Source organism: Mycteria americana, chromosome 2, assembly GCF_035582795.1.
Source record: "Mycteria americana isolate JAX WOST 10 ecotype Jacksonville Zoo and Gardens chromosome 2, USCA_MyAme_1.0, whole genome shotgun sequence".
Taxonomy (NCBI): domain Eukaryota; kingdom Metazoa; phylum Chordata; class Aves; order Ciconiiformes; family Ciconiidae; genus Mycteria; species Mycteria americana.
In genome coordinates this window covers 109,014,632-109,042,002 of record NC_134366.1, presented here as the reverse complement: position 1 = coordinate 109,042,002, position 27,371 = coordinate 109,014,632, and the positions used below count along the sequence as shown (strand labels likewise).

At 39.5% G+C, this 27,371-nt stretch overlaps 1 protein-coding gene across 3 annotated transcripts in view; it reads left to right on the top strand.

Moving 5' to 3' along the window:
- Positions 1-27,371, top strand: part of CARMIL1 (capping protein regulator and myosin 1 linker 1) — a 206,153-nt gene that overhangs the window by 84,371 nt on the left and 94,411 nt on the right. For all 3 annotated transcript variants that reach the window (XM_075494248.1, XM_075494247.1, XM_075494246.1), the window contains 9 exons: positions 3,255-3,305; positions 7,748-7,807; positions 10,045-10,166; positions 12,160-12,257; positions 12,615-12,685; positions 12,815-12,888; positions 17,809-17,884; positions 20,497-20,585; positions 25,307-25,401. In XM_075494248.1, coding sequence (XP_075350363.1) covers positions 10,051-10,166; positions 12,160-12,257; positions 12,615-12,685; positions 12,815-12,888; positions 17,809-17,884; positions 20,497-20,585; positions 25,307-25,401 — 619 coding nt within the window. In that variant the 5' untranslated portion in view covers positions 3,255-3,305; positions 7,748-7,807; positions 10,045-10,050. The remainder of the gene's footprint in view (positions 1-3,254; positions 3,306-7,747; positions 7,808-10,044; positions 10,167-12,159; positions 12,258-12,614; positions 12,686-12,814; positions 12,889-17,808; positions 17,885-20,496; positions 20,586-25,306; positions 25,402-27,371) is intronic.

Genomic DNA, 27,371 nt, shown 5'->3' with positions numbered 1-27,371 from the left:
ACACTCTTTCTCCTGTTCTCAAGGTTCCCTGGGTGTAAAATAAGTATAATGGTGGCAGAATCTTCTCCGTAAGATGCTTGAGAACTGCTAGAGAGTAACTGGCGGCTACTTTTGCTTTTTAGTTTCTTTGTATGAAGAAATTAAAAACTCCAGGAAATCTAGAATCTGCCTATTCATAAAACCCAGCACTGCTGGATACTTCTGAAAGCCCTAGACAATTGTGCAATTAAGCACATACTCGTTATTCATGTCAGAGGAATGCAAAAGAGACCTGGGACTTCCTTCACAAAAATAGCTCCGTGCTTAAAAGGGGACTTGAACTATCAGTGTGAAAACACCTCTGGTGCCTCTGCCTTTGGCGCCAGCATTGTATTTCACAAGGGAAGGAATAGTGATATGTTGTTTTAAGTAGTCTATAACATATGTCCGGTTGCCCTTGCAAGTACTAACAACCATGCAGAATCCTATTGACAGAGACATGGGTGAGCCGGTATCTTAACAGCCATTATTTGTTTATGCACTGCAGCCTTATCAAGGAGGAGGAGGTCACTGAAAACTGTTCATGTTTCACAGCTTGTCCAACAAGTCTCAAGTTGATTTGGGGTAGAGGCTACTGTGTTGCTAAACATGAACGAAAAATGATGATGTTACAATGCAGATGTTGCATAAAATTTTGAAAAGATAGAAAAAAAAATCAGAAAGCAGTAAACTAAAGCTGATCCCGTCAAAGGTCACGATGCATACTCATGGATTTCAGCAGCTAAAATGGTGATAAATGCCAACCAAGCCTCCTCTTGGCCAATTCTGCCATTGTAAAAAAAAATAAAAAAAAATCTAGTCCTCCTGTTGTCAAGATGGGACATTAATTTTGCAGTAATAGTTGGCCTTCTCTTCAATCGACTTTATATAAAAATGAAACTCTTACTTGTTTGTGACAGTCTCAACTGTGAAAACTGTAGAAACCTCAGTGTTACTGGATTAGAGGGCTCAGGCTTTTTTGTACTATCTTATTGCTCCAGAGTAGTTTCCTTACCGGGCTGAGTGGGGAGTATCATCTTACAGCAGTCCTCCTCTTTGTATGTAAATGCATCTTCTTAAGGTAAGTGGGTACTTCAGCTTTGTTGGTTTTAGCAAGATCACTTTGGGAAGATTGGTACATCTACCACGAGAATATACGCTGACGTGTGCTCTGTTGGAACATCCTTTTCCGACGTAATAGTGTTACAGCCTTTTGGTTACCTGGTTTGCATTTAACTTTGTTATTTGCACTGCTCGTGTACTGTAATCATGTTAAAGGGACACTGTCAATGCTCATAAAGTAGCTGGAACCTATATATGCAGGCAAATGTTTTATAACAGGACTGTTACATGATTTTCCTGTAAGCAGCTGTCCCACTGTGGTGGCATACACACGAACACTGATCTCCCTAATGTTGTAGGCTGCAACCTAGAAAGCAAAAAAGCTTCTTCAAAAGCTGTCCTTTCCCCTGACTGTCTCACTTCTGCACCTGAGATGCGGTGACCAGCAGCAGATCAGGAGAAGCTGTTGCAGCTGCTCTTCCTACTGCTCTGGAGGCATTTTGCTGGTGCTGCTGGTGCAGGGAAGGTGCCTGATCACCCACCCGTCTTCAGAGCTGGGCAGCTTGTTTGTGGGTGCAATGATGGGTAAGGGGGGCACTTCTTACTGATAGCAAAGCTTTTCGTGTGAGCACACAGGGGTGTGACTGAGGGTGTGATCCTCCCCAGAGGCTCCCAGGAGAGTGATGCACATCTCCTGTGGGCGACTGCCCTGGGGAGGTGGGTGAGAGGGGAAAGAATCAAGGTTTATAGCTGTGAGAGAGAGCTGCTGTCGGGCTGGGGAAGCTGTGGTTATGCAGTGGTAAAACCCCTCGGGTTGACCCTTCCCCTTTCTTTGCGCGCTGGATTGCAGAAGGCGTACTTGTGATAGGCACAGCTGGGAGGAGAGCAGGAGAGACTATTTCTTCCCCATACGTGAGTGCAAGGGGACGAGGCGGGTCTGTCTGACAGGGCCTGGACGTGCCAGCCGAGTGGCAGCAGCGGTGTGCCAGCCAGGGTGATGGGCCTTCAGTGAAGGGGTGAGCCTTACAGGAGTCAATGGTTACTATTCCACAACAGTTTGGCTCTACATCCGTGATAACCAGAGCACTAGAGCTGATCACATCAACCCTGAAACAGTCTGCTGATATCCAACAGTAGTACAGCATCCGTGCTCTTAGGTTTTAGTAAGGTGTGGTTCAGCTGAGATACCAAAGCTGAAATCCAGTCTCCAAAGTGTTTGAACAGTGTTTGGAGCTGGGTGCTGGGTTGCCTTCTAAGGCTGGTTCTCCCTCTTCGAGCGAGGAACATGTTTTGTGTCAACATGCTCACCAGGAGATGGATACTGATGGAGCAGAACTGGGTTCGGGAGGTTCCAGCTGTGTGAAAAGCTTTGCACGTGCTGTGGGATTTTGATCCAGATATTTGAATTAAGTTTGTTTCAGTTTTTTGTCTGGAAAAAGATGGAGCCAGCAGTAGCTAATTCCATAGGCAGGTAAACCAAAAAGCAATATTCTAGTTTTGCAGAATGAGTCATCCCTTTTGCAAAGCGTAAAATCTGTGAGTGGGATGTGCTACTGGAGATTGGAGTGGTACTTTTATGTATCATTATATTTTGATTGGCAATAACTTCCGAAATATTTGTTTTGTTGTGTTTTCTCCCCAGAGTCACTGGTCTCGCTAATCTAATTGTGTTTTTCCATTGTCCTTGCTGGAGAAGAAATGCAGGTGGTGTCAATGAGAAATCTTTGCATTGTTACTCTAGAAATGCAGCCAGTGTGTCCAAAAGAAAATGTTTGCTTATGGTCTCTTATATTACTAATAGTATCATGTTTATCTTGCATATTTTTGTTATATTTAAGTACATCATATGGTAGGACTGCTTATCCTTGCTTCTTTTTAAAATGTCACTAAGATTGCTATTAGATGTTCTTGAGAGATTGATTGAATAAATTTCTTCAGTTCCATGCTGTACTAACTAGCTTATAGCTGATCAAATTGCAGCAGTCTCTTCACTGTGCTCTACTGGATCTGAGCCCAGTTTGGCTTCCTTCAGTGTACAACAGCAAAGGGAATCGACAGTCACTCTACTAGAGGCTTTTTCCCTCTTGTTTCAGGATTTTCCTGGAAAAGAATCTTTAATAATATTCCTGATAAATCAAATATTTCTTACAAATTCTGTTCTTTTTTTTCAATAGGTGTTGGCATCATGTCGGGCATTTCTTTTAACATCTCGGATTCCCACCAAGGTAAAGCCACTGTGTTTCTATAAATGTTCTGTTTTTTTAGATACAAATGTAAGTTGCATAAACTAAGTTGCATAAACTTAGCGTATTTTATACTTGTGCATCTGTTTAAAAATATTAATAATTGAGGAATGGTATGTTGCATAGTGTTGAGTTAGAGTGATGCTTCCGTTAGTGTCTGTCTAAGTGGATTTGTCAATTTATATATACTGTTTCAGAGGAATGTTAACTTCTGGAAATGCAGGTGGGTGAAGAATTATGTTGGAAACACCAACTTGAAGAACTGTGATATAAGCCTGATGACCTTTGTAGTGGGACAGTTTATGTCCAAACAAGCTGATCGCGTTATTCCCTCTGGTATTTGTCAAATAGGAATATATTTGATTTGGAGACAGACATTATGTTGAGGTTTGTTAAATTCTGCTGTTTTCTGATGATTTCTGTAGCTCATTTTGAAAAGCATCTTGCCAACCTGCCTTGCCAGTGCTGGTGAATTATTTTTTTCTATTCCTGTGACAATTCTTAATGATTGTTGTAGCAGAGAAAGATAATTTCCACATGAACGAAAACGACTGATGTGGAAGAACATCTCTTGTCCAGCTTGGAATCAGTGAATGGGAATTCGGCATATGTTCTATTTTGTTGTGTTTTACACACATAAGTGTGTGTGTGTGTGTGTGTATGCTTTATAGAAAAAACAGGATCAATAAATGGAATGATTGATATCAGGTTTTCAGTTATGGTCACTGGTAAATGTGACCATCCCTTATCTATAATTTGAAGATGCTGACTGACAGGTAGGATGACTAGTTTGAATTTCTGCTGAAATTTATTTTCCTCAGTTGATCACCCTGTCCTTGCAGCACAGATATCTTTCATTGGGTGTCTGTTGGCTTTTAGATCACTGCAGGTTGCAGCCTGTTTTTAAGACAGGGTTTGGTGACAGGTTGCATGGAAACATAGACCCAGGTGATGAACAGCTCAGACATCAGTGCAGTGGCAGTATGATGGACAGGTGGTGATGGTGATCTTGTTAAATAATAGCAAAGCCATTGTAATTCATCAAAAAGCACTTGAAGGCTAGGGCTCAGTGTACTAAGGAATAGCTGTACTTCTAGTTTAGCAAAACAGACACTTCTCAAAACTCCTTTTATTAAATGGATTTACTTAATTGAAAAAATTGTTTCTGTTTTCATGGAAATGTAGAATATGTATGCTGTACTAACAAAATTGTCACTTTAGTGATAACAAATGGAAGAAGGGTGATCAGAAGAAACTGTGTCTGCTCATGGTTTATGTCAAAATTAAACTTTGTATATGTGAACAATTATTGGGATGGTTGAAAATACATTTCTTTTCTAGCAGGATTAGTGAAACTTACTGAATTTTCTAAAGCCTGTACTATTTCCAAATGCTGCTCAGAAGCTTTCTGAGCCCAAGAACTTTCGTATAACTGGCACACAGTAACTGCTAGCAAGACAGCTGAGAACATGCAGCAAAGACACTTTATTCCTCCAGGCACCTCTCACAAAATTGAGTATGCTGAGAGATGGCCAGTTCTGAGAGACTGTTATTACTACATCTGATTCCAAGCTTCATTTTTCCTTAAACAATGCTGTTGAGATGTATCTACTAAACAAAGATCAAAGTTAAAAAGAATAAAGGTTAACTATAATACCAATTCACACAAATATCCTTAGAGCAAGGATATTACGATGGCCACCCCATAACTTTACACTCAGGTCCAATCAGTTCACTTCCGCTAATCTAGATTCATAGGAAAGAAGTGCCATACTTAAAGCCTACTAATTCTTGCTACGGTCTATATAAAAAGTAGTTGCAACATTAGTAAATGTTAGATGTGTCATCAAGCCCACAGATAAGTGTATGAAATATTTGTGGGAGTGTAATTCAGGTTTGTGAACATATTTCTAGTGCCAGCTTTCAGTAAGTTTTGATTGAAAAAATCGGAAACAGTGAAATTAGCTGGCTTGGTAACTGCAGGGTCCCTCATAGCCCTTTAAGAGGATTTTTTAAAAATACAATTTTAGGTAATAAATGAGATTATGCTTTTTAAAACCTTGTAAAAATTGTTTCATAGTTTCAGGTAGATGACGTTTAGAATGTGTTCTTAATTTTTGCTGCAAAGCAAGGACTGTAAATCCATGTTTTTAAGTAGAAAAATGAACCAAAGATGAACTATAGGGATGTTGCCACATTTCCTTGTATTTGTTAATTCTAGTCAAGAGGATTTTTGCAGAATGAATTCTTGAGTCTGGATCTATGTAAACTTTTCTCAGGAGTAGAAAGATATTTTTGGTTGTGTGTACATATATATATGTTTGCACATACAAAGTACGTTAGCAAAAGCAGAACCTTCAATCTGGTAGGTAAATAATTTGTAAAATAGGAAGGATTTTAATCATAGAAACTTTTCCCTAAAATTTCATTATGATTTGGGTAAAGAAATGTTAGATTGTCTCATGTGTTTGTTTAATTTGAGTAGCACTGGAGAAGAAGAGCCTTTTACTTCTATACGTGTAGTCTGGCTTACTCCAGTAGCCAACAACAAGAGCTGCTGTGGATTTTTTTTTTTCTTTTTTTTCTTTCTGGCCTGAATGAACTGCACAGGGACATGTCCTGTCATCACCAAAGATTGCCAGTCTTAGCTTAGAAGGCACTGAAGAGGCCTGAAGAGAAGTGAATGTCTTACCCTTGGAAAAATGCAAGGTGCCGGTGTGGGCGCTGGGAAGGTGCTTGTGCTGGTTCTGCCTGTCCTGCCTTGGTTCCCTGTGCACGCTCCCTTTGTAAGCAGCTGCGACGGCACCCCGGTGGTCTGAAACTGCCTGTTTGCTGTAGGATGCTGCCCCTGCAGCAGAATAAGTGAAACGAAGCACGTGAAGACTCCTCAAAAACTTCAGAGTAAAGTTTCGTCACTAAGTTAGGTCTTTGGAAGGTGGACTTTGCACAGAAACGACTGAGGGGTGCTTATATCTTGTGATGCTGTCACATCATGAGGGCAACTGAAGGGAAAAGGATTCAGAAAATAGGCAACAAAGAACAAACAGACAGTAATAACATCTTTAGTCTCTGCAGCTGTGAGTGGATAATGTAGCTAAGTGCTTAAAAAAGGTCTTCTATTTCATTAAACCCCCCTAAATTTCAGTGTATTCTAAATCATAACTATTTTAAATGGAATTTTTTGGGCAGCTTCATCCTGCAGTAACACTGCTTATGACTACTTATAGATTTGCCAGTGAGACCTTAGCGTTTAGAAGCTCTCCCTACTATCTTGCTGCTTTCTGGAAAATTTTTAGCTGGTTCTTATTGGTTAGAAACTGGTACGTTCCCGACTTCTGGGCTGTTGGAGCCTTTGTGGTGAGGGACTCTTGAGAGCTGCATCTGGGTTCTGAGCACTCCAGGAGTCGTTCAGGGTGATCTTTTTAAAAGATTGCCACAAAGAGAGAAATAGAATAATACGGTGTTTGCCAGTTAGCCTGGGAGCACCCTGACTGTGAACCTAGGATAAGATAAAGTACAGGAAGCTTTGTGCAATTCAAACAGACTGCTCAGTTACAATGGTTTTAATGATAAATAAAAGGAAATGACCATGCTAATGTCTTGCCCTGTAGTTATGATTCAGTCCAAGAGGTTTGTTTCTTTCTGCATATCTCAGCTGTCGAGAGTTTGTCTACATAGTTGTGAATTCAGATCTTAGCACACTCCTTGTAGTCCTAGATTTGTCCTTGGAGAAGAGGACTTTCCTGCCTTCTTCTAAGCTTCCATTTGGATTCAGTATGTTCACCCTTCTTTCCTGCCTATCCTGATTGTCGTCCAGATAACCCACTCAGGCAAAGCTGATGTATTACTTCCTCTCATACTTTCAGACATGCTAAAGCAGTCTTGAGCATTTATATATCTATATCTGTATCTATGTACCTATGGTATTTTTATTTATATATGTATATATAAAAAATTGTGTGTGCATGTCCCTTCAGGTTCTGTGCAGTAAAATTTTTCACATCTACAATCTGTGTAACTAATGAGAGAGTAATATGTGATGCTGTAATTATTGTAATTAATGATTATTCAGTCACAAGAGTACCCATCAGTAGGGTATTGTATAAACGATGCTTCTTATAGTAAAATCTTGTCATAAATTTTATTATAAGCTTATGTGCTTATAGCTTGCAGTAAAAGGTCCACTGTGGTATTCCTATAACCTCTAATAACCATTTGAACCTGTAAGAAGCAAATGTAAGTGTTCTTTTAGAGTAAAATGCAATCAGATAAGATATTAACAAATACTTAGTGTCAATTACAGAAATTGATGTAAAATAACAGTAGCCTCATTCAAGGTTTTCTTAACTTCATTGAAAAGCGTAAGTGCTCTTTAAAATAAGATTATGTTTGCACTAATGTGGCATTTTCTTTTTTAACTACAGTTAGAACTAACTTTCAGCTACTTGGAAATCCAAGGAGTAACTTCCAGTAAACCAGGTCAGGTGAGTGTATTCTAGGTAAAAGATACTTGTTTACTCATTGCTAAATCTGTTCTAGTCAAGGAGGTAATGCTCTGACATGCAGGTGTCCCCATCCGGTAAGCACACTGTATGTTTGCGTTTCTTACATTCATGATGCTTTAAAGTCTTAACAATGATGATAAGAATTATAAGAGTCAGTTTTAGGAATGTGTTGTGCAGGTGGGATGACGATAAGAAATACATTTTTTTCCTAGTTCAATATGGTACATTTGTTTTCATTTGTCCCGTAAGTGAATGTTTTTCTCAGAGGTGATAAAACGACGGTGGCTGGTATATAATCATCACCATGCAAGTCTGAATGGCTTCTGTGGTTTATACCTTTATGGTGAAGCCAAAAGCTACTGCTTACATTGCAGGCAGAAATGGTTTGCTTCCAACTATTCTTGGTGCCATTACTGTGTACAACACAAAATGTATCTGACAGCAAGTTATGTGCCTAAAAAAGTGAATGTCAAAGAGAAGATGCTGTAAAGAAGAATGCCTTTAATATGTTTTTCATTCATAAGGTGAACATGTTGACAAGATCTTACAGTTCAATTGTATCAAAGTGTTTCATGTGTGTTTGGCTTTTAAAGAGCTTTTTAAATATAGGACCGCCTGACACGTTATTTGAACTCTGAAAAACTCTCACTGTATTTAACTTGTCATCTTTTTAACCTGGCTTTTGAAGCTTTCCTTAAAGGAGGGAAAAAAAAGGTCCAGATGTTTACTATTTTAATGGGGAGACATTTAGTAAATTCTGTGTATGTTTTTGTGGTTTTATTTATTTAAGGTACTAAAATGCCATGGTAGCTAATGCTAATTATTCCTGGAGGCATAGACAATCACTGTTGTAGCAGGGTTTACAAGGGATTTTCAGCAGCCTCACTTAGTATACCATTTTCCTAAAATATATTTTAAGGTTTTGCATGTTTACATTCATTTGTGTTTAAATGTGTAAGGCTTATAGCTGAAGGCAGGCAGAATCCTAGATTATTGCTTACAGGGCAAATGGTATTGTTGCAATTTTCCTGCAAACAGTGTGTTATAGCCATGATACCTGAAGGACATAGTCTTGTGCTAGGCATCTTGCAGAAAGCCATGAAGAGCTTCCCACTGTAAGATAAGTGAACAAATGGACAGAGTAATATAGGAAAATGTTTTGTTAATATTGGTGATGATGAAAAACAGTAGTAACTTGCCCACTCACTCATTCATCTTCAGGGCATGACACCAACAGGTTCAGAAAGGAGCTGAATTGGTGGGAAAGGGTGTGAATATTCTTGGTGTGCTTTTGGGATAATACAGCCTCTTCGAGGGTTATCCTGCTGATGACCCTAGACATGAACTGGGAACCAAAAGAGCCCTGGGAACCAGTTTCAATAAAAAACAATCTTCTGTAGCATACTATGCAGTGTTCCCTCTTGTACTGTCTGTCTACGCTTCTTATTTATTCCTAATGTTAGCTTCTTACTGTGTATGCATAGCTCCTCATCTAAAAGAGTTTATGACTTGAGCTGTGTTAAATATTCACACTGAAGAAGACAGAAACATTACATTGCTTCCTGTGATGCACCTGAAAGCAGCAGCACACCTGATGTGTCAATCATACTGTAATCTGATTTGATTCTGAACACACAGTGTATAACAGAGGTGGGTTGCAAAAGGCTTTATTTTTCCCCCTCGCTGAAGCAAGTATCCCCCAGGCAGTTCAGACAGTTATATTAGCTGAGTTACTGCTTCATCTGAACCAAGACAATATATTGCCGTAACATTTTCTTAAACACCATAGATCAAAGCATTAGAGCTTTTCCAGAGGATCACAGCCATTAAAGACTTTTACTTTTTGCTGGAGGAAGCAGGCCCTGCTCGTTCAATAGTTTCCTGTCGGGCTGCGCTCGCTTCTCCTGGTGTTCTGGGCCGTATTTCAAAAGAGGACAATGCTGTGAAAAGTTCTTGGTTTTCAGAGTGTCAGCTGAGGTCAAGATCCTTTGAAACTTTTATTCCTGTGGGAAGCAGGGCGCTGTTAGGAAAAGCAAAGTTTGAGTATGGGGGTCTTGTACATTCAAGAACAACTTTCAGAAACTTTACGTAGAGCATTGTCGTGTCATGTCTTAAAGAGTAACAGATTCCTACCAGCATGCAAAGCATTCAGCTCCTTTTTAAATGGATGTGAATTATGATACCCGGTTCCTGCCCTCATGCCCTCTTATTTACAGTTGATTATGGAAACTGAGAAATGCAGCATCTCCATGAAGATGGCATCCTCGGAGGATGTGAACGAGGTGCTGGCGCACATTGGGACCTGCCTCAGGAAGATATTCCCTGGACTCTCACCAGTGTAAGTGTCTTTTAGGGCACCTTTAGTGGCAACAGATCATGTGGAAAGGGTGATAAGCCACCACTTTTTGTCCCTGGGTCTCCCCACCCTGACCTCAGAAATGCACTGAGAAACACCTTGAGGCAAGCACTAAGCTTTTATGCAGGTATGTGACAGAACCAGGAGGCAGTACAGAGCATAGGTAGGCTATGCATGCTCTGTAGGGTCAAAAGAACCTTTGTTTTGAAGGGGCGATGCAGGTATTTGGAGTCTTAAGTTTACATTTTACCATATTACCTCTCCAACCTCAGGTATAGCTTAGGTTCTGGCTTTTTGTTGCAATTTACTCCTTTCCCCATAAACAGCTGTGATATTCAGTGAGGTTTTTTGTTTTGTTTTGTTTTTTCCCTAGAAGTAAAATCTGAGTTGGGAGAGGAGGGAAAAGTTCTGTTTACTTTCAGTGTTTGTGAAATGACGCACATGACTGGGAGCCTTGTTCTTCAAAACTGAGCCCTGGGCAGTCTTGTCATATATTTTCCATGGTGTAACTGGCTCCTTGGATCATACATCTCCTTCTCTAGCTTTTTTGCTCTGTTTCTTTATGTATTGTTCTTGCCTTTGGTTTGCCTTTTTTTCCCCTTGTATCTGTGCCTCTGTATTTTATCATCTTGCAGCAATTCTCAGTAGTTTTCCTTAATTTTATTTTATTTCTTCTCTCTGTCCTTGCCTCATCTTCATCACTCTCTACCAGATCGTGCAGCTCTACTATTACTCTCTTCAGCTCCTGGTTTTGAGCAATATTAGAGAAAGTGGACAGTGCAAAAGAATTTTCCAGGATACATTGATCTTTCTGAGTGAGCTTTTGTAACAGACATTAGATGTGAACAGTCAGGCTAAATTTACATGTTTTATTTTGGGTGCATGCCTTTATTATTCACCTTTCCTGTAGGTGGAGTAGGAAATCAAGTTCATAAACTGGTTGGCAGTTTCTTTTTTTTACTTCCAGTTTATCTCTGGCAGTATTATTAATTGCCTTAAAGGAGATCAAGCTGTTCCTTCAAAAAGCACACATACAAGTGAATATTTGTGAGCATGTTTGCCATAAAACCTCAATAACAGTGTGAGAAATGTAGGCAAAAAGAGTAGAGTGAAGAGGGCTGCAAGGCTGTGCGTGTTTGTGCAGGTGCCTGTGAAGGCCTTGGGACCTATACGTGTTTTCTCTGGGCTTTCTCGAGAACCTTGCTGCAGCATTTGGTGTAGCTGTATGGAGAGCTTGGTTCCCGGAAATCAAATTTCTTGCTCTCCTCCCAGATGGCATTACTTTCCAAAATGAAGGCATTGGAGTTATGCAGATCATATAAGACCAGAACAAGCAAAAAGGGGGAAAGAGGTTTCTCCCATTAATGTCTTTTATTAATTCTTTCCCTCTGTTTTGTGGAATTCTGCAGTTTGAGGCAGTCCTGTCAGTCAGAAAAACAGATAGTTTCATTTCTTAAAAGGTATGGATTATGTTTTTGTTTAGGGGAGGAAGAACACCACAAAATTATAAAGATTGGAGCTGGGTATCTATAGTGCAGCCTAGAGGCCACATGTAGCTACTCAGCATGCTTGGTGGCTCTTTGCAGTATAGTGCTTTTACTGCATAAAAGCACGGTATAAAGAGTAGCAGTTTCAGGGTAACCAGTAATACCATGTCTCTCCCCTATTGTGGGCTCCCTTGTGTTAGTTGAGGGCCACAAGTCTCCTTGGCTTGAGTGATCCTGTCATAGAAAAGGGCTTAGTTGCTCCAGTAGTCACAAGGTTAATCATTAGAAAAAGAAGAGACAAATAAATGTTACTCCTGCTGGGTGGCATCACAATGTGTGTGACTTTTAGGCAGAGAAGTGAGTTGTATTAAAGATAGTAATTCTTCCTATATACTCATTTAAAATCATACTTGAAATGAAGATTTATGAATTTAAAAATATTTTCAAAGTCATGAATGATTTTTTTTTTCTCCCCCTTTTGCATCTAGGAGGATTCTGAAAAAAGTAACTATGGAGCCTCCAGAAAGACTGGCTAATCTCCAGGCCCTGTGGGACAGTCAGACAGTGGCAGAACTTGGACCTTGTGGTGAGAATGAATTTAAAGGCTCAAATACAAGAAGGCCGGAATTGCAGTGTCAGGAAGTTTAATTCTATTTCTGGCAGACGCTTGTAAAGGTGTAATTAGTTTTAAGGTGTAATTAGTATGGAGCAGGCTTCTGATTGGTAGGTGAAGGCACTATTTTAAGCTTTCTTGCAGCCTGCCAGGCAAAGATAGGATACACTCAGTTTCTTTCAGCAGCACAATGGACAGCCTTCTGAGAGAAAAAGAGCGTGAGTTTTGAAAGACTGGATCTTTAAGTATAAGTATTACTGTATCCTTTTAGATGTTAGTTTGTTTGCTTGTTTTACTATTATGTTAAATACTCTCTTTGGTTGTTTTTAGGAGGCTTTTCGCAGATGTATGCCTGTGTTTGTGATTGGCTTGGATTTCCCTATAGAGAAGAAGTACAGTGGGTAAGTACATGTCTTGTTCTGGAGCTCTTTTCAGGTAACTGTACAAATGATGAAGGAGCAGGTAAATCATAGTACTTGGAAAAAAACAACAGTTCTGTAAAGATGTATTTGGTTATGTATTTTTAACAGGATGTTGATACGATTTATCTGACACAAGATACCAGAGAGTTGAATTTGCAAGACTTCAGCCACCTTGACCACAGGTAAACAATATGCAGTAATCACGCTACTATTTTGCAAACTTTCTTTGTTCCCCCTCACAGCAGGGTTCACCTGCCCTTGCTAAAGTGGGATGGTCCCATAGCTGTTACTTGAATGTGTAGACCTCTGAAATGACCATCTGTAGCATTTTTAGTTTTCAGCACAAAGCTGCTGTTTTTGCACGAAAGCCCCATGGAGAGCACATTTCATGGAGGAGCCTGAGAAGATAAATATATTTTGCTATTGGAAGCACTCCAAAAAGTTAGCAGATAGATACTTTTCCTGTGATGGCGGATATAAAAGCTCAAATTCAGCAGAGAAAACATGCAACTACATCTGGTGGGCAAAGCAAAAAAGGAAATTATGCAGTCTTTACTTACGCAGAATCTTTTTCCTCATGGTGTGCACAGTAAAGGAAATTATTTTTGTCAACAGTCAGTAGAAGGTCTAAGTTGTTCAACTGAATCCCAGCCAATAGTTTCTCCACTTACAATAGATGCTATCAAAAATGTGTACTTCCAGAAAGGAACTAATTGAGGGTAGTTTTACTATGAGGTGCTGAAACTTAGCTAAGTGTTGTATTTGCTTTACTGAATTTAGCTGGCTAAGAAAATTGGATTCTAAGAAAGTTGAATCTGAAGATATTTAAGTAGGAGGAAATGGGAGGAAGTCTTAACTAAAATCCATCATTATACAAGGAAAATGACAAATTTAAGAAACTAAATAAGATAGAGAAAGCATTTGTTTCTTTGGGAAAGCCCAGTGGAAGAATTAAGAATCTGTCAGAGGCACAATGTTAAAATATTATAACAGGAAGGATGAACTTGGAGGTAGGCAAATAAGAGTATTTTGCCACAGCATCCTTTTGCAGCTTTAAGCTATCTAGTGTGTAAACTTGCAAAAACCCCCACTCAAATACTTACTCAGCTTCTGTGAGGGGTTTTCACAGTCTGCACTGAATTCCATGGCAAAGTTACTAAGCTGTACCTGTGTTGGCTAATTCAGAAGTGACTCGAACAAGATTACAGGACTGCAACTAGTGCATAACAGATGTAGCCAAACACTGTTTGGTTGGTTAAGCCTTGCTGAGAGAAGGTAAGGAAAGGAATACTGTTCAGCACAAGCAAATGTGGGACAAGAACATAAGAATGCTTTAAACATATTGCAGAGTGGAAGTGCTGAGAAGACCATGGGGCATTCTTGAGAAAATGACTTACAGATACCCAGCTTCAATAGTAATTAAATGTTTGAACAATTTATTGGGAGTGAAAAATACTACTTACTAGGAAAGAGTAGATAGAAGAAGTGTTTTTAGTATTTAGAATGTCTTAGCTGGTTCAAATGAGTTGGCTTTCGGAAAACGGAATAATGGGTTTGTCGCTTCACAGAAGTTTTTCATTGAAGTATACCTTACAAAATTGACATCACTGAGGAAATATATTTGTGCTGTTAATAAAAGTTTTTATTAAATGTCTCATGATTGTGTAAGTCCACAGATTCAAAACAATTTTGGAGCCGTTTACATGCCGTGGAATCCATCTTGTGATGAGAGTTTCTGCGTGTTGAGGACTGAACTGAGAAAAAGGTTTTAGATTGAAATTTCAAGAAAACTAAATTTTTTAGGAAGCCAAAACCTTATGTTATTCATTAAAAATACAAATTAGGATGTGAGATCCCAGTCAATTCCAGAATGTATGCGAGTGTTTTGTGATATATTTAGTACAGTGAGAATGCTCTAAATTAACAATATGCCATCATGCTTTGGATTTTGAGAGACTGTTGTATATCTTGTCCACCTAATTTTTGGGATTGCTGGAACTATACTCTTCATGTTGTGGAGTAGCTCTGAAGCAAGGTAGGTGGGTACACCAGCTCTCTAGATACAGAGGCTATGCATTGCAAAAATAAACAATTTGTGTTTTTCCTAGTAAAGCATTTCTGTTGGAGGTCAACAAGAGATGGCATGAATTATAGATGAATTTAAGTTCCCAGAGTGTCTGACACTTAGAGTGCATAGCATGGCTTGCCACATGGGACTTCTGAGGTTTTACCTGAAGTTATGTTGTTCTGTGAACCATGTAATTGTTTGACAACAAAAAAAAATAGACTCAAAGTGAACAGGGCTTATTTAACTCGGACATAATTTTCATCTGTGTAGCATATGTTTTAGCATATTTGGACATTCAAAAAATAGTCAGAAAAGTGTGATTGGTTAGATTTTTTTTCTTTGCACTGTTCAGATTTCTTGCCATCTTAAATACACTGGGGGACAGAGATGTTGAAAAAACATGAAGGCATTAGTGAAGCTTGAATGTTGTTGAAGCTTGGAGAGATTTTCTGCATTCCAGTAGAACAGAATCTGTTTACATTTTAAGATGGCACAGATTTACATTTTGGAAATCTTTCTTTATTCTGGATGGTAGTTTAGTAAACAAACTAATAAATATAAGCAACTCAGTATAACTCAATGAGGGAAAGTTTGAGGGAAACTCAATGAGAAGGCCCTGCTTTTGAAAACGGTCAGTAGTGTTCTTTCATAGCATATTGCAAAAGAATTCAGATCATTGTTAGTACCACATCTAGAATTTAATAGAATAAAGTGAACAAGGCAGTATATAAATTTGAAAAAGAAAACTCAAGTAACAAGTGCAATGAGAGTTAGGCAAGCTCAAAGCAAGAGGACTAGAGGTAAATTCCTAAAGGACACTCACTGGTCAGAAGCACCTTGAAAAATTTGAACAAAATGAAAAAAAGGCTAAACTACATAGTTTCTTCTCAATGTCAGATGGTGGAATCTGATAAAGTGAAATTTCTAGACAGTAAGGCTACTGCAGAATGGGCAGAGGTTCCACTGTCTTCAGGCACGTGGGGAGGAAGGGCTGTGCATGTGTGTGTGGGTTAGCAGTTGGCATTACTGAAGTGTGCCAGTATCTCTGCTTGTCTAGGGTTTGAACAAACCGGCCCTCCAAGCCAGCTTACTAGCTCCCTGGTAGTGTAAATGCTTGCAGCCAGTGATCCCCGATCGTTGTCCCTCTGTTCCTTTGGAGGAACTGGTGCTGCTGTTGACGGCTGAAATACATCTGCTGGTGGTGCCTTCTGCCTCTTTTGGGGGTGGTGGTCCACAGTGTGAACAGGTCTGCTCCACCAGTGTGATGGTGGTACCGTCAGCCTGTCCAACGTTTGACCTGCAGCATTCACCATCAGCGGTGGCTGGCTGGTTACCACTGGGTTGATAAACCAAAATTACACCTGAAAAATGACTCTTAACGTTCATTGCACTTCCAAGGTAAAGGCACTGGCAAGAGGGACATCAAAGCTGCTAATTCATTACCTTCTCACTGATCGCTCCAGGGGAAGGCAAAGGAGGAACAAACCTCTGTGTGTGGACGTTCCTTACTCTGCAGCAAGGTTCCTGCCTGCCCAGCCTAAGGGGAAAATATCTCTGGGTTGGTTCCCCCCCTGCCCCTAACATTTCACTAGTCAGTTACTGCTTTACATGGAGATAAAGTATGTGTGTGTAGGAACAAAAACAACATGGTGGACGGAAATAAATCTGTACACTTCATGAAGCTGGTAAGACTCTACTGTGCCAGTGGAAATTAATTCACCACGAGACTTGATGTGTGCTGTGAACAAGATGGAAAATAGGCTTAATCCTTGAAGAGCACCACACACTAGTTCCTCTGCAGGAGTGTGAAAACAGTCTATTTGCATGAGCTTCGCAGTTGGTGGGCTACAGTCTTTTGCTGCAAATGCTGCTGCACCTTCTTACTGTTACCTTAGTGATGGGCTTGTACTTCCAAATCTAGCAAATGCAGTTCCCAATATAGCCTGCTGAAGGCTTGTCTGTATGATGTTGCCCTGTCTCCTGGCTTTCCTATGTGTTTAACAACCACCCTGAAGTGTCTAAACGTTTGTGGAGGAAAAGTGAAGGAGATGAAGAAGGAAAAGAAGATGTGAGAAGGGTGCTGCTTGTTTAGTGCAGATCTGTGCTTACCTGCATGCGTCTTGAATGAAAAGCTGGAGGGGTGAGGGGGGACTAGCTTATAAAAACCAGTACTTTTAAATTTCTCCCTGGAAAAACTGAGGCTCGGATGGCACTATTTTGCTGGTCGGATAAGTTCACGTATGTTACAGCTCTTCTATAAAGACAAGGGGTTTCTAAGTAAAGTCCAAGTGTAGGTGTAAAGATGTATTCAATATGTTGTGTCAAAATGATCCAAGTGCTGCGCTGCTAAATGGTATGCTCGTGCTTGATGGATGATTCTACTGGGGGGTTGTATACAGACATGACATTTATCAACGTCTGTTATTGAAGAAACTTAACAGAGGGAGAGCAGATCACATTAAGAGGCTTAGAATGAAGAAAATGGGAATAATTTAGAATTTCATTTGTGAAATCCCTTTTACAATTAAGGAGGGTTTGTGCTGGAAGTCGCATTATCCTTTTGCAGGTCTCCTGCATCCTGGGGGAATTTAACTATAGAGATGAGACAAGGAGGTGTTCTCTAGAAGCATTCAGTTATGGAATTACATTAAATCATCAGACTGCCAAAAAGCTTTTTAGCGTCATGCTCAATTATAATTAGAGGTGATTAAGAAGCTTAAATATGTCACAGGCTGAAGAAAAAGTAATGCTAAAAGTAGGAATGGCAGTCCAGACAAATTCCTGGTTTAAAAATTCATGCTAGAATGGATGTCAGTTGGCCAGTCAAAAGTTTGTATTAAACTACAAGAAAGACACACAGCTGCTGGTGATGCTCGTTTTTTAGAATGCAGAGCTTTCTGTAATGGGGATGCTAGGCAATTAGCATTGCAAAAGCATGGGGAATTAGATATGGAAGAACACTTAAGGAATTGTTTCAAATGACCAAAGCCAACAGTTATATGAAATGTGTGTAAAAGTGTTTTTCTTTTTCTAGAGACTTAATACCTATAGTTGCTGCTCTGGAGTATAATCAGTGGTTTACAAAGCTGTCCTCCAAGGATCTGAAATTAGTAAGTAATAAATTGAAACAGTATACCTGCTCCTACCAGGCTGTGCTGTGTTTTAGAGGGTGCTATTACATTTTTCAAGGTGAACTTTTTTAGGCAAGTACAACTGGGCAATCTATTGAATTTTTTTTTCCCCTTAATCCTATTGGGAAAATACAAACTGTTGAATAGTTAATTCATGCTATGGAAACACTGCTGAGAGTCAGGTCTTGTCAAAATTTCAAGTGAATAAGGTTTGAAAACTTTGTTGGGCAATAACAGTAGCCCATAAAACTACTTCGTTAGGTATTGCTAGCTCCCTCAAACACTATTGGGTGACTAAATAGGAAACTAACTCTAAAGCAGCCAGAAAACTCTGTTGCTTTTTGGAGTTGGAAGGAGAGTATCAGGATTCTGGGTTTTTGTCACATATAGAGCAGGTTTTTCCTCTTAATTTTCATTGCAACTTGATGAATTTTTCTCCCAGTTGTCTGAAGCTAACCCTGTGTAGTAATAAGTATGTAGTGATGTGTGACATTGATATTCTTCCCCATCAGTTTGATTTCTGAAAAGTAAAAAGGGGGCAAATCTAAACAAGTTGGACTACTCTGAAAGGGCCAAGAAAATCAGTAATTAGGTGACTTTTTAAAAATATCAAAATACACTGTTTCTTCTAAACTTGAAAGTTTATAGTCACGGGTGGAGTTAGTGGTTTGAGAAATTGCTTTCACGCTTAACATCCAGAAGCCTTTGTCCTTAAAAATGAAGGTTGAGTCTCATCTTGTTTAAATTGATGCAATTTTATTGATCTGAAAATGCTCTTATTGCATTCCTAAGTTACCATTTTCCATGGAAATTCAGTAGAAACTAGCTTATGTGATTCTTTGCAGAAGAGTAGGCAGAAAACTCTTCTTTCTTGCTGTGGCATCTTACTTGAAATTATGCACGGAATGAAACTGGGGGTATTTTTAATCCTGCTGTAGTTCGCTGTTAAAACCACCATTGTTAAAAGGTACAATGCAATTAATCAGTTTCTGCTTCAATGAAATGAGATAGTTTGCTTAGTTAGACGACTAGCCGGTGTAGTTTGCTTAGAACAAGAACTGGCCGTATTATCTGTCTCAGATATTTTTACGTGAAAGTTTTTTGGAATTTTTAGCAACTTTTCTGTGGAAAACAAATAAACTTTGTCAACCTTGAAAATGCACCAATTCCTTAAAAAAAAAAAAAAAAAACAACAAACAAACAAACAAACCAAAAACCTTTATCTTCCACATGTTCCATTTTCAGTCAAAAATGCCAGGAAAATGTAAATTGTTGGACAGTAAATCTGTGCCGTAGGAACACGGCTGAGGGTCAGTATGAGGTCAGACATATCCGGAGGCCATTGAACGCTTTGTGCTTCATGAGTCCTGCTCTGACATTGTGTTTGATAGATGGTATCCATAATGTTTTTATAGTACATGCATGAAACTTTCCACTTGCAACCACACTGCTGTAGAAGCATTGTGATAATCTGAATTAATTGAAATATGGAAGGCAGAGTTAGAATTGGGAAGATGGCTAAGTTGACAGTCTTTAGAAAAAATTTTCACCTTCACTGTGTAAAGGATTAATAAGATTTTATGTGTGTGGTAGATCAGTTTTTTTTTCTTTTTAGGAGATTCAATTAGTTTAAAATTGAAAAAATCCTAGAACATGTCAGACTGTCATTAGACACACAGATGTCCCAGGTATGAATGTCACATTGTTTTTAAAGGCAGATAACAGAATATTTTCAGCACTTCATGATCATAACTGAAATTCAGCTTTGGACTTCCCATGAATGTTGGTTAGTGCATGTTGTGGAAAAAAAAAAGGCAAATCTAGAAGCGAAATAAAAGATTATAATAAAAGGTGATGAAGTGCAGAGTTCATGTGTATGGCTTTTGAATCATTAAGGTTTTATCTCTCTATTTAAATCAGTGCAGCAAACAAACTCTTTTGTTATCATGCTATTTTCATGATACTTGCAAATGTCCATGCAAATTCTAGAATCCAACAACAGTAAGATCATGAGATGGGATTTATTTCTGTGTAGGTTGGGAGAATTCATACTGAAATACGCTGACCCTTAAGCACTAGTCCTTAGCAGTATTTGGACGACCTGTAGCTAGAGTGCTTTTGCTCTTGAATTTTTTTGGGGTGGTGTTTTTTTTGTCTGCCTTATAACATCTTTTTTGTCTTTAGTTGCCATTCCTGGTCAGTCTTTATTCTCCTTTGCACTAGCTGCCACTTTCTTCTGAAAGATTAGCATGCATATAAACAAGAGTTCTTTAAAAATTAAGTGAGCATTTTTTCTGAATCACAGGGTTTGGGTTTTTTACTATAATTATAAAAATTCTGCCCCCTATGATTAGGTGGCCTGCTTCATAAATGACTTGCTTTTAGTCTGCCTCTCACTTCCCTGAGTGTTTTCCAGAAGTCCTCTCTTGCCATCTGACTCTTTCTGGGATGTTCCTGGTATTCTTTCTTTCTTTATGTATGACAAAAAGCTGATCACAGCCTGGATCCCATTACGATGTACAGCTTATAGCTCAATAACCATCTGGTCCATGTTTGTGTTCTTTAACGCTGTTCTGTCTTTTCTGTGGCAGTCCACTGATGTCTGTGAGCAGATACTGCGAGTGGTGAGTAGGTCCAATCGATTGGAAGAACTGGTATTAGAGAATGCCGGGCTTAGAACGTAAGTAATTCCTTTGAAATGTTGCATTAGTTACTGCTTACTCCCAGCAAAAAGGATGTGTGATGTGTGTTAGCCAGAATAAGCATTAAAAAAACCTCATGCTCGATGTCTACCTTGTTCTGAGGAGCCTGTAGTCATGAGCTTGTCATCAGGTTTTTCGGAGGTTCAGAAGTCGAAGAAATCCCTTTAAACTGATGGGTTTTAAGATTCTGCCTGGAGAGTTAGGTTAAGTGGAGCAAAATGGATCAGATAAGGGCAAAAGCCCTAAATCAACTCACACCATTCCTCTCCAAATTTGGTTGCCAATAGAAGTATGAACACCTTTTTGTCATTTAAAAACAGTGTTTGAGGTTTTGTTAAAAAAGCATATTATTCCATCTCGCATAACAGATTAGTTTCATTCCCAAGAGAGCTGGTTTTATCTTATTGTGGATTGCAATTAGCAACTTTTTTAAAGCAAGAAAGTAAATAATTAAGTTTAATGCCTTGCCATAGCCTTAAAAGAAACGTACATAGAGGTAAGCCATACAATTTAATCCTTGCATATGTTTTAAATACAGTAAGTTGTAGTTACTAGATGTTTGCTTTTTTTTCCCTTTGCAGGAAATAGAAGCAAAGTTCAAGGTATAAACTAGCCCACTTGGAAGTATTTGTAGCTTATTTTAGTGTTACAGTGCCATCCAAGACCATGTAAACAAGATAAAGTCCAATGCTAATGAATTTTTATGTTAATAAAAAAAGCAGTGGAAAGTTGGGAGAAGCAGAACACTATACTGAATTAAAAATAAAGAAGGGAAACAAGCACAGGGAAAATATTTGGTGTGCTTTACATTGTCTCCTCTTCCATTGTTTGGGTCTTTTTCCCCTTTTTCAAATGGGTTTTGCATTGAAATACCTTTAAAAGAAAATTGCCTAAATGACACAGGAAACTTCAGGTGGAGTTTGGAATTACACCCAAACTTTCTGATCACTAGTGCATTGCTGTTAATAGCTGTCATTTCAAACATAAGCACCTGATTTTAATCTCATTCTTCTTGTGGTATGTGACATGAAATCCAGTGATAATCCAGTGATAATCATGAATATTAAAAGATACATTGACTACGTTTGCACGTTGCCTGCGTTAACTTATCGCAGTTGGATTAGCTGGTTTCGGTTTTAACAGGACTTGACAGATGTCTGTGACTTTGGTTTTCATGTCTCCATCTACATGCCTTGGTGTGTATCTGCTCCAATCAGCATTGTCTGTCTGTTTTTGTCAAGGATGCATTTGTCAGTTTTGCCAGTTATCATATCTGCTTGCTAGGAGGAAATCCTGTTGTTACTGGGTATCTTCACTTCACATAGCTTACAGACCAGTCATTTGTAATGAGCTGTGACAGACTGCCGGACCAGGGTTAAGAGCAAGCTACCAAGAGCAATGCTTTGAGAAATAACCTGAGCAGCTGCAAGAGCATATTTCCTCCTGCAGCAGAGTCAGTTTAAGATGATTCCATTCTTTTCTACCTCCAGGCACTCATTTCTGTGATTTAGTTTGGGACATGGCCCCATAAACACTTGTCATCCTCCCAGCTGATGAGACAGCAAACTATTGTGCAGTAGTAGTTGTAAGGACCCAGGACTAGGGAAGTGTGGACTTGCTGTTGGGGAAAACAGGTTGTTAGATTAAACTCCGTGACTGATAACATTTGTGCCAGTTTAGATGCTCTTTAAAATTTTATCCCCATTGCCATTTCTTTAACAGACATAAAGGGTGCAGTCTAGATTATTTTGGATGGCTTTAATGCATAAAGCAAACACTAATGTTTTGGTAAGTGTTAGGATGCTAACTAAGGTAGGTGATAGCCAGATTTCAGGGAAAGGAGAATAGTTCAGGATGACCTGATCAAATGAGCTTGAAAAGAGAGTTACACCCCTGAGGTGTTTTAGAGGAATGAGGCAATATGTGATAATCAGAATATTCTTTTCCATGAAACTGCAAGATGGATTCTTCAGCCTGCAAAGGTCTGTTTGCAGGAGCTGGTGAAAACGATCTATTTGTTGCGCTTACGTACTCTCTGAATGCTGGCAGGCAGAATGTCCCTACCGCCTTCTGCACCGTCCTCTGCAGCCCTGTTCCAAAGGGAGCGGCCAGCTACGACAGAGGGGGAACAACAGAGGTGCCTGCTGCTGGTACCCAAAGGGCCTCTGACAGTGACATTGCATCTCATCTTCCCCCGCTGGATGGGCTCTGAATGTCCTTAGACCTAACCGTGTCAGTTCCTCCCACACACGTCCTCTTTTTTCTGTTACAGGGATGTTGTCGAGACAGATCTTGAGAAATTGTTTTGTTTGTCTTGAGATTTCTAGATCTGTGGTATTCTTACCCATGGTGAAATATCCTTACTCTGCCCTATGTGTAGTTAAATTGAGTCTTTTAGGGGCTTTACCTCCAAGCCTGAATGTCCTCAGTTCAGGCAAGCATGGCTGTGCAATGCATACAGAGCAAGTTTGATGCTTTATAGAAAGTGTCAGGCTTACATTGCATGCTGTGTGGCTGAAGTGTGCAGCCAAAAAAAGCAATAAATTTTAGGACCTGACACAGAGAGTGGACAAAGGAGGGGAAAGGATGTTGCCCAGTGAGCAGAGCCCAGGTGCTTTCGTTTATGGTAGAGGCTGTGCAGGGAGTGGGGAAGTTGTATTAGTTTTTTCCAAAATGAGCCTTGGAGCCCCATGCGCCCTACATAAGTAATCCAGTGCTTTCTGGCAGCAGTTGATTTACTGTGCCTTTGCTAAGTAGTTCACATACACCCCAGTTGTCCAAAAAGTTCTAGTAATCCTGCCTATATTGGTGGCAAAAGCTGGAGCAGAGTTGGGTAAACAAGCCTGGAAGTGTAGGCAGAACACTCTAATGACAAGAATCTGTTGGGGATAAAGGAAGAGGAGGAAACTCCCCATCAAGAAGGGGGTTTTTGTTTGTTTTTTAACTCAAAACCTCATTTTTCTTGGCTGGACATAAGGAGCTTGATTCAGTTGCCTAAATACAGGCATCTAGTACCATTTGAAATGCTGGAGGGTATCTACACAGTGTTGGCAAATGTAACCAAGGACCTACAGGAGGTATGTAGTCTTCTGCAGGAGCAGCTGGTAGCAAAGCAGGATACCCTGAGGCCTGTCAGGTGGCATGGATTCAAGCCCAGAATTTCTTTTTGTTGAGTGTTTGTATTCACATGCTGCTTGTATCTTAGGAAGAGAATACGCTCTTCCTAAAGGCAGCACATCATCATGCATTTGCAGCACTGGAACCTGGTCTACGCCCAGGGGTACATATAAGGGCATGGGGTTTCAAAGGGAAACTAAACTTCCCTGGAACATCTGTACTCAAGCAGACCTTGCAGCAGCAGATAACCGAAAGCTATCAAGACTATTGCTGTCCAGTCTCCACTCTTTTCCAGAGGCTGGAAGAGGATGCTACCTCCACTGCTATTCTCAGCATGCAGGCTGATCACTTTTAGGCAGGCAGGATCTGTCCTGAGGAAAACGGGCAGTGTTAATTAGCGCTTTTCTAGCAATGTAGCTGGTAGTTCTCTACCACTGGCCTACAGGAGGTAAGATACTGTACTTCAAGGCAGAGAGAAAAAGAAGCTCTGTGAAGGAAGCTCAAGGGATGTTTTTGATTTCTACCTCATTATGTAACTTAGGTGAAGTAAGAACATTGAAATTATAGTCTCAGTTTAACAAGAGCACGTAGTAGGGCTAGTCCCTTAATACATTAAAACTTCCCAGTACAAGGACAGAGGATTTGTCTTAGAGCTGGTAGCAGCCAACAGCCTTGTGACTTAATGCAAGGAATGTGTCTGCACCTGAGTCTGACAGTGTGGTTGTGTAGGAAGACCCAAGCTAGCTTTGAACTTAGTGGTGTGGGTAGTGGTAGCCCAACTGCAGCAAAACGCTCTGAGATGGGGCAGCGTTCCCTTGCCTCTCAAGTGGATTTGAAACAGAGGTAGGTCATGCTACTGCAGCTACCTACCATAGTTGGTTAAAGTTAGTTCAAAGCTATCTGTGCTACCTGGCCTGGCTGTTGTGAGCATTATAGAACTGATATACCACCATCTGTCTTGGGACATGTTGCTAGGACTGTGGTCAGCCAGTTGTGTACTTGATGCTTCTCACTGTAAGAAGGAGCAAGCAAAGACCAGTTCATCAATGTGCTGCTGTTCTTTGAGCACGTTATTCCTGCTGTTTTACAAGGTCAGAAATACTCCTGGTTTGTTGAACTTCTGGATATGCTGCGAAGCCTATCTATTTGAGTGACTGTTGGTAGAGAGCTGCTGCAGCTGAGGGGGTTGGCTTGTGAGTGAAGGAGGTAGTGGTAGGCAAGTTGATGTATATATCCCACCCATGCATGGCATGGAGGAGATGGAAGATGTGCTCAAGTTTTAAGTTATTCTGTGTAACTCCTTTTTTATATCTTCAGATCTTTAGCAAAAGCAGTTTGAGTTTTGATTGAGTTCCCTTCAGTCTCTTAGGCCACAGAATAAATTAATAATAAAATACCTTGCTTTGAAAGATAGCAAATTAGCCAGATAAGCATTGTTTAAAACTGTGAAGAATCAGTTACTGCTCTGCAGTAGGATAGGCCACTTCTGTCTAGTAATCCCTTGACATTTTTAAGCCTCTGAATGTGCTGTTGATACAGGAGATAACAGGAGTCTTTCTTCCTCTCTCTTCTTTTCTTGCAGAGATTTTGCACAAAAACTAGCCAGTGCCCTAGCGCATAATCCCAACTCAGGACTCCATACTATCAACCTTGCTAGCAATCCACTTGAAGATAGAGGTACTGTAACATTTATATTTTCCTTTTTCTACAAATGTAGTAAGAGGATTACTGCTGCTCCATTCAGCTTTGCCTGAATAATAGGTTATTGTTCTGTGTGTAATGCTATCGTAAATACCTGTCGTACACAAATGACTGAGAATTGCTATTCTTTTTTGATTTATACATATCCATTAGCTTGTTGAGAGATATTTAAATGTCTTAAACCAACCATGGATTTCATTACATTTTCATAGAGGTTTCTTTTATGGAAGATAGAACACAGTCACTGTTTAGGACTAGAGAGTAAATAAAGTGGTGTGTATTTTTAAGGCAATGTAATCAGTTGAAAGATGCAGGATGAGGCAACTTTGTTGCTTGGATTATATTTTCCTGATGGTTTTGTGTTTTTATTTCAGCCATAATTCCATACTTATTTTCAGTATTGAAACTATTCCTTTTTTCAGCTTTGTGCTAGTCCGTCGTGTTGCCAGTACTTGGCGACGTTCAGTAATACTGGCATAACTGGCATCCTTATGGAGCAAAGGGCTTTTGACTCCACAAGGTGGAAAATCAAGCTGAACAGCTCAGCTTTTCTCAGACTGGGCACCGCTAGGCATGATTTCAATACATATCAAGTCAAGTCATTCCCCTCCTTTGTCTACTGTCTTTTCACCCGAGAGGCGTTTATTTTTGAAATAAGGTTACATTCTTTCAGTCTGGAGTTGACCCTTCAGCGCTGCCCATGTGAGATTTACATTTGCTTCACTTAAGGCATTCCAGGCACACAGTATTCTGGGATCAGACTATCTTGTGCTCCTGTTGGGCAAGAAGAAAAATAAGAATTTTATACAGTGAACCTTTTCTTGTTTTATTTGGTTTGTTTGGGGGAAATTTTCCATCTCTTTGCTGTCATGATTCAAAATGGAAAAACTGTTCATTTTGATTACAACCTGACTCAGAATGTTGTTAACACAGAGTTTTGTAGGTGTCTCTCCTTTCCCGCTGTTTCAGTGAGGAAATAAAGATGGGAAGGGGTTTTTTCCCTTCCTCTTTTGTATCTCTTTTCCTTTTGACTAGAAACAAGTATGAAAATATTTTTGGTTTTGACCTGTTCAGAGTAGTTTTTTATTTGAAATTGTTCACATGAATTGCTTTAACTCTTCTGATTACCTCTTGCCTGCTGATTACCGCTTGGCCTCCTTAAAAATCCATATCACGTGAAAGCCAATGTTTTGCTGAAGAACATTATTATTACAATGTGCCATAGGCCTAACTGCATTGTACAAAAATTTCTGTTGTAAGTCGGAAAAAAGGCTGTCACGTTGTTGATTCTGCTCTTGAAGTGTATTTAGATTGTGTTACATGAAAGGTTTTTTTTAAAAGGAACTATTTTTTATCTTGAAAGCAAAACAAATGACCAAAGCATTTGGTAGATATTCTACAGTGCAGGGGATTTTTTTTTTCTTTTTTTCTTTTTTTTTTTTAAAAAAAAACATACCAGTGTGGGTACTTTCTTTACAGCAAACCTATAGATTCAAACCATTCTGCACTATCCACATACAAGATACAAATGAAATGCAGAAACTGCAACTTGGAGAAATTAATAGAGTTTTTTCATTATCTCAGTCTCCCCTATCACATATGCAATTAAGATTTGACCTTTTCATTGGAGAATTAGATAAGTTATATGAGTACTTAAAGAGAAATTAACTATAATTGCAATGTGCAAATATTGCAGCTTTTCAGTTCAAGACTTACGTGTCTTGTGAACTGATATTCACTGAGTGCAAGGTAGATTTGACTTTATTAAACTGAAGGGGCAGCAAGCATTGCACAAGTAAAAGCTGGCATAATGGAGATTCAAGTAAGCCTATGGATTTCGGAAAATAGCTTTTAAAAATCGCCTGCAGGAACTGGAAGTTCAACCAGATTATTTGGCAGTTATAAGGGAAACAACACAGAGTTGTGTGAATTATGGGGAAGAACAT